This window comes from Citrus clementina, unplaced genomic scaffold, assembly GCF_000493195.1.
Source record: "Citrus clementina cultivar Clemenules unplaced genomic scaffold, Citrus_clementina_v1.0 scaffold_4, whole genome shotgun sequence".
Taxonomy (NCBI): Eukaryota; Viridiplantae; Streptophyta; class Magnoliopsida; order Sapindales; family Rutaceae; genus Citrus; species Citrus x clementina.
Genome location: NW_006262274.1, coordinates 5336519 through 5347699, shown reverse-complemented (window position 1 = coordinate 5347699; position 11181 = coordinate 5336519). Strand labels below are relative to the sequence as shown.

The following is an 11181-nucleotide window of genomic DNA, read 5'->3' as shown; positions in this document are numbered from 1 at the left end:
ACTTCTCAGTTCTTCAGAAGGCGAGGGGCAAGTTCTAACACACCTCTTAAGAGCACCTAGCAATGCTGGAGACAAGGCAGCTGATCCACGAGTTAATTGAGCCTGAATCAACAACTCTGTCTGTATGGAGGAATGGAGTAGAAGCATAAGAAACCAAAAGAGTAGAAAAAGAAAAACTGTAACAGGTCAGTATCGCTAAATTGTGGACCACAAAAGTACCTTAACTATGGCTGGATGCTGCTTCCAGAACTTTGCTTGCTCTTGCTTAATATTTTTAAGGTCCAGATTCAATTCACTCCTCACTGACATAAACAGCTTCTGGAGAGGTTCATCATCGGTCCTACGTACGGGAATTTCCATGTATTCAGCAGCCTTGATGAACACTTCCATCACTTTGCTGCATAATCAAGTATAAAATAGAAAAATTAAAAAATACACACACAAACAAGTGCGCTCGCGCTCATAAAGAGTCATGCTGTTCATGGAATGAAAATTGCACGACTGTAAAACTCAATGGAGTGATTCCTCAAACATGGGTATCTCAGATAATTCCAATCTAACCAGCACAGTATCATATATTAGATAGAGCATCAAATGACTGTAAAAACTGATATTTATATAGTTTACAGGTGATTCTATAGGGAAATAGCCAAATCAACAATTGTGTAATTGTAGTTAAAATACATGTATTTGATACGGATTTAACATATAAGCCATTGAAACCATACTGGACTATTCATGCAAACAGCCAGAAAGGAATCCATGTTCACACCCATAAGAGGTTACTATCATGCATTGTACTATTAAATTACTACCATATACACAGCCACAAGCCTGGCAGTAATAAGTTGTTAATACGGTGACTAATCAAAAAAGCTGATTAATAGTGAAAAAATAAGGTGAAGAAGCAAGTACCTTGGGGCCAAAGAAGGTTTCATAAAGTAATAGTATGTGGACAGTGTATGATGCATGACATAATTTCCTGTGTATTTTGCTGACTTTGAGAGATAAATAACAGCTACCACCAGTGGCAGAAGAATACAAATTCCAACAATCCAAAGTAAAAGTATGCCACCAGATGCCCCATCAATGTCTAGCAGGAACTGAGGGAGAGCAATGCCCATTTGAAATCCCTGTATCAACAATAAACTTCGACATTAGTTTCAAAGTGTTATGACTTGGTGAATTTCAAGAACAAAAATAAATGCTAAATGCAAATGGTTTAATCAGAAGAGAGCGGAACATTGCCTGTCTACCATCTGGATGACCATATTTTTCAAAATTCTCACGAGATATTGGATCTGTCAGAGCTTGATAAGCCTTTGAGATGTACTCCACAAAGTACTTGTTGGCCTCTGAAAACATACAACACAAGTCAGTAGGCACAAGATAACATTCAAATGTTCCATATTTGCAGCTCAACTGAGCACCGCTAAGCAAACAAATATAAACAGAAGAACCAAAAAACCTTCAACCTGGATCTGGGTTTTTATCAGGATGATATTGTATGGAAAGTCTCCGATATGCTTTCTTTATATCTGAATCTGAGGCCCCATGTTCCAAACCTAGTATGCTGAATGGCTCAAAAACTTGCATCTTCAATAAAAGGAGAAAATAAATAATTTAAGCATAAAAAACTAACACTAGAATTATGTAAGAGATACGACAAAGTGATCCATTAGATATAAGTAGTATAGCTTTTAACAGAAGCAAAATGACCAAGCGCTCATGGTTAAAATTGTAACAAACATATTTACCTCACGACTTGTACTTTTAATGTAATAAATGAGAATTATCATGATGACCCAAAGCAGGACTAGCGACAGATTACTGCACGTAGAGAAGTTTGAGATCTGTGACAATAAATCCAATGAGTTCCAAAAATGAAAGATGTATGTCAACCAAAACATTGAATTCATTACATATCTAAGAAGTTGAGCACACAGAAAGGTCAAACAAGGAACTCACCCGCTTGAATATAGATTTCCTGTACTTCCCAGAACGAGCACACTCAGAGCACTGGCAGTGGATGGTCTTTATTTTCTTTGAAAAAGCACGACACAACTTTAGTATCGTGTAAGGCACTAGAGGTAGGGCCATAATTGTCAAAATGAAAATTGGGAACAATTGACTGTTCTCTTCAGTAGCAGCCATCGTGACCTATCCAGAAACAGTTCCTAAATTGCTACCAATCCTGCAGAAACTATCTGATTAGAATTCATTAGTCCACATATGTGACTACACTACAAGTCCAACAAAGGATACATGCCTATAAATTTTCAAAAGGCTCATATATTTCCTAATCATTCACTTTTTACACTAAATAGCAAATTCCAAATTCAACGTTTCGTCAAAAAAAAAATGAGTACTACAAATTATTTTTGGCAATATCTAGTCGGGAAGTAAATGAAACCCGATCCTATCCCGTTATTTTATCAGGGACAAAAATTTGTCCTGATCCAATACCAGTGGTTTCTACGATCCCATCAAAATCAATAAAAAACAAATCCCAAATTCAACAGGTCCACACGAACCCTAAACACAAATCACTAAATATTAATTCCCAAATTCGAATCAAATTTACACAGCATATAACAAGAGAAACCATCGGTCATATCATATCTTTCCACTAAAACCCTATATTACTACAACAACCAAATTCACAGTGTAATCACGACTTGTGGGGGAATTTTGTTGGCCGCCTGGCTAGTGAGCGACTGAGCTTGGTGGCACAAATGATGATAGGGAGGCAACTTTTGAGTGTTTAAGATCATGATTTTTATTTTTTATATCATTTTTCACTTTTTTTCTCCAAAATATTAACATCGTACCCATGAATTAATGAATTCAAAATCAGCAAAAAACAAAAGTAATTAACACACAAGTACAATGAAATAATTATAACAATCATAATAATAATACAATATAAGTATAATAGTGCGAAAAATCAATTAATAATTACTATGCAAAGCACACTATAGGCACAAAAAATTCATGTAAATTAATTAAAAAATCAACCAAAAAATTCAGCTGAAGTAAATTCATCATTAACATTTATTTTGCGGAAAAAATCACAGAAATTAAGTTACCTCAAATTAAAAAATAAATAGAAAAGAAAACAGATCGCGACCTGTTTTCAGTAGTTCTGGTTCCGTCCGTCCGATGGCGCGGAATTAGATAGAGAGATTGAACTGTGCTTTTGAGATCCAAAATAAAACACCAATAGGAACAGGACTGATTTTCCAATTTTACCCTCAGAGGACTTCCTTGGTCCTGAGGTCATAATCGTCATTTACGTTTTACCAGACAAAGGAAGAATCTGTATGTAGTTTGAGGTTGACTTGTGCGGTTGCAGTGCATGTTTGGTGCGCGTGCCCACAGGATGCAACAAATTTCCTTTTTATTTTACATTTAATTGTATGTGGACATTTAAAATGTGAATCTGATTTGAATTTCTTATATTTGTTATATTAGTTATAAGTATTTGTTGTATTTGGATAAATGTTATATATATATATATATATATATATATACACACACACAATAAAAATCAATTTTGAGTAAGAATATTTCGTATTGTATTTGTGTCATGTCAATTTTGAATCGACACTAATGTAACTCATTTGAAACACTGAACATACCCATGTATTAATTGTGATATTCGTTAAACATGGTTTTAAATTTGAAAAAAAAAACAATTTCACACCTCCTTATCTCATGGGGAGTAAAGATTTCTTACGTTATTATTCTATATTAAAATTCTAAAAAAAAGAAAAATTAAATTAAATATGGCATTTAAATTCAATGTCTTAAAAAAACCCAAAAAGAAACTTAAACTTGTTAAATGATGCCAAAAGAAATGGAATTTCAGGATGATCCATTGAGTATAAACGTCTATATTAATCTTTCTGTAAACTTCGAAATGGTATATCAAGGACCCAAAATAACACATATCGAAAAAGTTATGAGCATTAGAAAAGCACTGAGCTACCCTACATAGGTGATTGGTATCAAATAACAAAAGAAGTTACAACATGTTGTTAGATAACAATAGAAGTTACGGGACATTGCTGACTAACTGTGGGTAATTTAATTTAAAACTCATTAGTATTATTACAATTTGAAATGTGGTCATGTTCTAGCTAGCCTCTTTGTGGGGGAGATTAAAGTAACGTTTACTTCTCGAATTAGAGTTTGAATTCTGAGAAGTGGGAATATAGGGATTGAGAGTGTAAAGCAAGAGTTAGAGTAAGTTATTTACTTATACTGAAATGAGAGTGTGGAATAGAAATTAGAATTTCATTTATATATTTACCTTGTCTTAGATTGGGATAAATTATTTTAAATCATAATTTTGCCGCTATTTAAAGAATTCTAGTTTTTAATTACAAAATGAATAAAAAATATATTTATAACATAAACTATTTATTTTAAATGATGCCAAAAGAAATGGAATTTCGAGATGATCTGTTGATCATAAATGTCTATACGCTTCCTTCTGTAAGCTTCAAAATGGTAGATCATGAACCCAAAACAAACACATGTAACAAAAGTTATGGCCCTAAAAAAGTAATGTGCTCACTAGAGGTGTGTGTTCGGATTGAGTTAACCTATTAAAGCCGAACAGTTAGGCTTTTTCTCTTTCACATCGAACTCGCGCTGCCCCTCCTTGTCTCCTCACCCTCAACACTTGTAAGCCAATTTTTAAATCCCTAATCACAAGACCCACAACGACGGCAGGCGATAGGCCAGCTCCAGCTGATGCCCGACACCGTTGTTCACCTTACAGTATCTAATTAAGTAGTCGTTACTAAATGTGGGTAACCCTAGGTGTGTCAATACAATTCAAACCATTTTTTTAATCACGTGTTGATTTCACATTATTATTATTAGCAAATGAGTCATAATTATGCTATATATATATATATATATATATATATATATTTGTATTAGAATATATAATTTGACATAAATTAGTTCCTATGTAAAGAACAGTAAACTTAATTGGCTAATTCAACTCGACACCATTAATAAACAGGTGATAAATATCTAATATAATTAAAAGTTTTGTTCTTTATGTGAGTTTACATTTTCTACTTTTTATGTTGATTAACTTAATTAGATTTATGATTTCAAATGTCTGAAATAAATGTTTCAAGGGTTCGTGGCAACTTCCAATTCACTGAATCTAATGAAGTTAGTGGTATGTCACTAACAGCTACTGAAGCCCAATCCGAATTGAAGAGGAAAAGGCCATTGAAGACGACATCAAAACCATCTAAGCCAAGAAAAGTGGTGGTACTATTACAATTCAAAATGTGGTATTGTTTTGACTAGCTCATCTGGTAAGATAGATTTAGGTAGTGTTTACTTTTCGGATTTGAGTAAAAATCCTGAGAGTGGGAACCTATGGATAGAGAGTATAGAGTTTCAGTGAGAGTAAATTGTTTACTTACACTGGAATAGAGTGTGAAATAGAAATCAGAATCTCATTTATGTGTTTACCTTGTCTTGAATTGAGAGTAAATTATTTTAAATTATAATTTTGTCATTATTTAAAGAATTGTAGTTTTAACTATAAAGTGAATAAAAATATATATTTATAAAATAAACTATTTATTTTATTAATAATTTTAATTATACAAAATTAAAAATAATTATTAATATTCTTATTTATGTAAATTAAAATTTTTATTAATTTTAATTATGTAAATAAAAAATTATTTATAAGAGCAATAGAAATGAAACATTATTATTAATAATATAGTACAAAAATAATATTTTATTAGAATAAACTATTTATTATTATTAATTATTAACATTAAATAAATATAAGAATATTATATTTTCAAATAAAGATAGTAAATAGTAACATTATTAATTGTATATGAATACAATAATATTATGTTGAAGTAATTTTAACTTATAATCAATGTAAATTATTAACTAAATATAATATTATTATTTATATAAATATAATACTATTATTTTTAAGCTAATGTAACATTATTTTATTTAATAAATATAATTATTCTCACTCCCCTCTCTCGTTCCAACAAGTAAACACAGTATTAAAGAATGTTTATTTCTTAGATTAAGGAATGAGGAATGAGAATGATAATGAGAATAAATTGATATTTTTGCACTTAAAGAAAATTAAATATTCCTTTTTAGCTATTTAACTATTAATTGATATTATTATTATTATTATTATTATTATTATTACAACATTATAACTATTGTTATTATAATGAAATAATAGTTATAATTATTGCTATTACAATTATTTTTTTCTCTCTAACCAGCATTTTTCTTTTGTCTTTTCTATTTTGATTTTCTTTATTTGGTTTTATTAACTTCCTTCAATGTAATATTCTAATGATCTTCTAAATGGTGTCACTTTGATGTTTGGATCGAGATAATGTGCTCATGTTAAAAGTGGTTGTGTCAACTCCAACGATAGTGTGTGGATATTTTAATGATCCATTGGTGATAGACTTTATATACGCTTTCTAAAAAATTATTTGGATGATATTACTTTTGATGAGGCAATGGACTTGCCATTTGGCTTTCACCTTGCTAGTGAAATTAGTTTCTTTTCGTTGATTGTTATGTTGTATTTGATACGTATGGTGTCATGCTGGTTTCCCAGATTCTTTATATCTCAAGGGTTTGTAATCAGGTATAAGACTGTTAGTTGTTCTAGTTCTTTTTGTTAATTGTATTCTTTTGAGGCACTTTTGTGATATGATTATTTTAATTTCCATTCAAAAGAAAAAGAATGACAAAATATTACAATTATAGACACTAAAATGTGGTAGATAAAATGAGGTATAGAGGGAACGACTATTTAGACCTACTATACTATTAAATAAATATATATACTAATTAAGCTCACTATTAAAATTAAAAATTAAAAATTTACTCAACAAGCCTATTTAAATATTCAAAATACTCTTCTTAAATAAATTAATTTTGTTTATGCCCCTTCAACTAAACAAATGACTAAAACTATAATCAAAATTTTCTATTTTATTAGTCTATATGTTTGGGGTGAAGAACACATCATGACTTGGAACGCACGAGTAGAATGAGCTCCTCTCGGCCTAAAGCAATGCCTCAAGGAAAGTCATCCCCAACGAGATGTAAGGCTAGTCGCATGAGTATAATTGGCTGGAGGGCATATGAGGAGAGACCAGAATCGAGTTGGATCGAAGACTTGGTCAAAGGTCAGCACATGGCACGAAACCCAGTCAACGACAGTTACCAACATGTGGATTTCCCCAAAAGAGCTCGGCCAAACCCACTCAACAGCAGTTACAACCCATTCACCCACGATTATGCTATCAACCCAACAATGATCGTGGGGGAAAAAGAAGCCAATAATTCTAATTGGGTATAAAAGCTACAAAGAACGAAGGTAAAGGGGGTTAGACAACTTTTTACTTGATTTTCATTCACACACACTCTCTCAATAACTCTCTGGACTTGTCACTTTTCCTTTCTAAAATTAAGCTTTCGCATTCCAATTAATTATAATAAAGCCACGGGATTATGGCATAAGTTTTTCCATTTAAAAAAGCTCGATTACTGACTTGAGCGCTGAAGGGTGTTCGTCGGAAAAACATCTGGTGCCTATTTAATTGAGTATTGTGTAGGGATGACAATTGTACCCGTAAACTCGCCCAAACCCACCCGCTGCAGGTAATTTTACCAGTTGCGTGCGGGTTTGGTATTACAAACTAAAACCCGCACATGGATGCGGGTGGGTTTAGTATTAACCTTATATCCGACGGATACCCGCGTGGATATCCCTTCACTGCTAACAACGACACGTCGTGCTGTTGCAGTGGCCTAGGTATTGTTGCTATTGCAGCCAATTTTGTGGTTGTGGAAGGTGCGAAATTCATATGCCTTTCCTAACAAAATGTCACATATAAAAGTCAATCTCAATAGAGTTGGCAAAAAATTTGTAACTGATATGAATAGTTAGGTTGCAAAGTGAAAAATAGCTTACAGTTCGTAAAAAATCTACTAATTTTGTTGCTTTTAAGTTGATATTGTAAATAGTTAGCCTAGTGTAAATTGTCTAACTGTCTAAGTGGGATATTGCCAAATTCCCTTGCTAATTTTTCATCTTATCTTTGTTATAAATATGTCAGCTAATCCAATATTTGTTCCATCCCAACAGAAATTGAGAACTTGAAAATTTTAATCATAATAGCCACTAAACAATGTATCCTCACAGGAAGCATACCAATTTCCGTTATTATTGCTTTTGAGTTATTTTTGTGGTCGTGGAAGGTGTTTGTTCAAAATTAGCATGTTGCATGCATAATTTTATGCTTTCAGCTATTTGGCACCATTTAAAATCAGTTAAAACAACATGTTAATTTGATATAATTTAATTTAGCATGTTTAAAATCAGCATGCATAATTTTGTACTTTCAATTAGCTTAACTTGTTAACCTAATACGATTCAAAATTAGTATTATTGTATATTGATTTAAAATCTGTTGAAAATTTTAAGGTAAAAGATGAAGCAAGCCTTTGATCTCAATGACAATAATTAGCCTACAACAAGAACAAAAATTCAGATAGCTTCAAACCAATCTCCAATAACATGTGAAGAACTTGCAGACATTGAGGTAGCTTACCCAAACTCCAATTCCAGAACATGAAAAAGAAATTGCTTGTAGTGAGACTGAAAATAGTAAATTGACTAGTGATGTTTGAGAACACTTTAAAGGACAAAAAGTTGGTGGGAAATTAGAATATGTAGATGTTTGCAACTACTGTAATACGAGATTAAGTGCGAAGCGTAAAAATGGCACCAATCATTTACACACTCATATGGGATTGTGTTTTATGCTGTCGAATCAAACAATTGAGTCAATTCAAAGAAAGAGAGTGGAAAATGTAAAGTATCCACATTTTCTTTTAATCAAGAGACTTCATAAAAGAGCTTGCAAATATGATAATTATTCATGAGTATCCACTGAGTATGGTTGAACATTAGGCTTTTAAAAGGTTCGTTGGTTCTCTCCAGCTAATGTTTAAGTTTGTCTCTCGTAACACACTAAAAAGTGACATCTTGAAAATTTATGAGTATGAGAGGGCCAAAACAATGAGCTTGTTAGACTCAAATCGAAGTAGAATTACGATTACTACGATATGTGGACTTCTAGTAACCAGCAAAAGGGATTTATGGCTATAACATCACATTTTATCGATGATAATTGGGAGCTGCAAAGTTTTATCATTAGGTAGTTTCTACACTAAATTACTAAGTCTATTTTATTTTTAAATTTTATACTTATTGCATGATATTAATAATTTTTTTATATTTAGGTTCTTATATGTGATGTGTCCATATACTGCTAAGGTACTCTCTGAAGCTTCGGTGTCATGTTTGCTTGAGTGGAACATTGACAGTAAGTTATCTACTTTGATTGTCGATAATTGCACCACAAATGATGCTATGATTGATATCTTGTTGGAAAAGCTTTCTAGTAGTTCACTTTCGTTGAATGAAGATTTATTTTACATGCATTGTGCTACTCATATATTGAATTTAATTGTAAAGGAAGGGATGAGTGTGATTAGTGATAGTATTGAGAGAATTCGTAATAGGTTCTATTTTGGTATGTCACACCTAAAAGACAAGAAACATTTTATGGGAGAGCTCGTAAATGTAATATTCCTTGTAATAACAATATGGTTCAGGACTGTAAGACTAGATGGAACTCTACATATTTAATGTTTGATAGAGTTTTGGTTTTCAAATAAGTATTTCCTCATTTGAAACAACGAGAACCGTTATACAAATCTTTACCCACTGAAGAAGATTAGGTTTTTGCTAAAGAAATTCGGGATATATTTTCTATTATACAAGTGAAAAATCATATCAATATAATTTTTAAATTATAACAGTTAATGTTTACTCAACATTTTAAGTGTTGTAGTGTTCAAGTTAGAGTTGCGTAACCTCAATTTCAAACATGCCCCTTAGTTTGATTCACTAAAAGCTTAACAAAAAGATAGGTTGCAGTAGACAATAATGCTTTATTTAAGAATTTATTAAAAGGTATACAATACTTAAAATGAAGTGACACAAATGAAAAACGAAATTTCACTTCAAAAGCCTTTTATTGAGCATGTGTTTAATTGTTCATTCATTCCATTATATGTCGAAAACATATTTTTTAAAGAATAGAAGTAATAAAAAAGTTTCATTTGCGAAAGTAGCACACTTACCATTTCTCTTATTCAAAAGCCTTTTATTGAGCACGTGTTTAATTATTCATTCATTCCATTATATGTCGAAAACATATTTTTTAACAATAATGCTATATATCCCAAATATTGATCCCAAAACTCATCCCAAGTGATGTGGCAGCTGATATGGTATCCAACTTATAAATTTATTCTAAATTAAAATAGACCCCTCTAAAATACTTTATTTTAAAGTAAATCCCTTTTACAATTAAAAGTCTTTTGCTCTATCGTTTTTGGGCTGGCTACAAACTGAACGAACAGAGACGAATAGAGAGAGAAAGTTCAGGGAAAGCAAAGTTTTCGATTTCTTCTCACTCATGACAAGTTCGTTCTTTTACCAAACTATTTTACTAGCACTCAACAATATCATGTATTTATTGATTCCTTTTTGTTTATTTTTTATTATTTATCATGTATTTACATTATTTTTTTGTGATTGAGATAGCATATTTGGGTCAAAAGAATAAGAGGACTGATGGCGGTGTATAGATTTGGTAAAAGATGGTTGTATTCGGTGGTAACATGTTGAAGATCACTTTTTTTTATTTTGTTTCACCCTGATTTTGCCGAAAAAGTACATTATCAGGAGCTTGGAAACTTTGCATTTAACCAAAATAATTTATTTTCAAAGCTTTCCTTTTTTTTACTTTAATCTCAAAAGCAATAACTTAATTTGGTTTTATTTTTTTTAGTTCCCAGGTTGCATATGAAGTACTCCAAAAGATTTTGTGATATTAGTTAAGAAGAAAGGTGAATTGATTGTTATAGTATCTAATGACACTGAAGTTGTGCACAATGATGAGCCTCATTTTTTGCATCAAGGTTATTGGGAATTTGGCCTTGACTACTAAAGCAACTGAAATAAGAATGATTGCTCCAGTGGTTCAGCTTGTGTGTTTTGGA

The 11181-nt window shown here is 31.7% G+C and overlaps 1 protein-coding gene across 1 annotated transcript in view; it reads right to left on the bottom strand.

Annotated features, from left to right (window-relative positions):
- LOC18045724 (dnaJ protein ERDJ2A) overlaps positions 1-3214 on the bottom strand; it is a 7585-nt gene extending 4371 nt beyond the window's left edge. The window contains exons 1-8 of the mRNA XM_006436329.2: positions 3131-3214; positions 1969-2194; positions 1758-1853; positions 1476-1596; positions 1249-1355; positions 916-1133; positions 220-397; positions 3-120 (exon numbers count right to left, since the gene is read on the bottom strand). Of these exons, the coding sequence (XP_006436392.2) occupies positions 3-120; positions 220-397; positions 916-1133; positions 1249-1355; positions 1476-1596; positions 1758-1853; positions 1969-2154 (1024 nt within the window). The 5' untranslated portion in view covers positions 2155-2194; positions 3131-3214. The remainder of the gene's footprint in view (positions 1-2; positions 121-219; positions 398-915; positions 1134-1248; positions 1356-1475; positions 1597-1757; positions 1854-1968; positions 2195-3130) is intronic.
- Positions 3215-11181: the final 7967 nt, after the last annotated feature.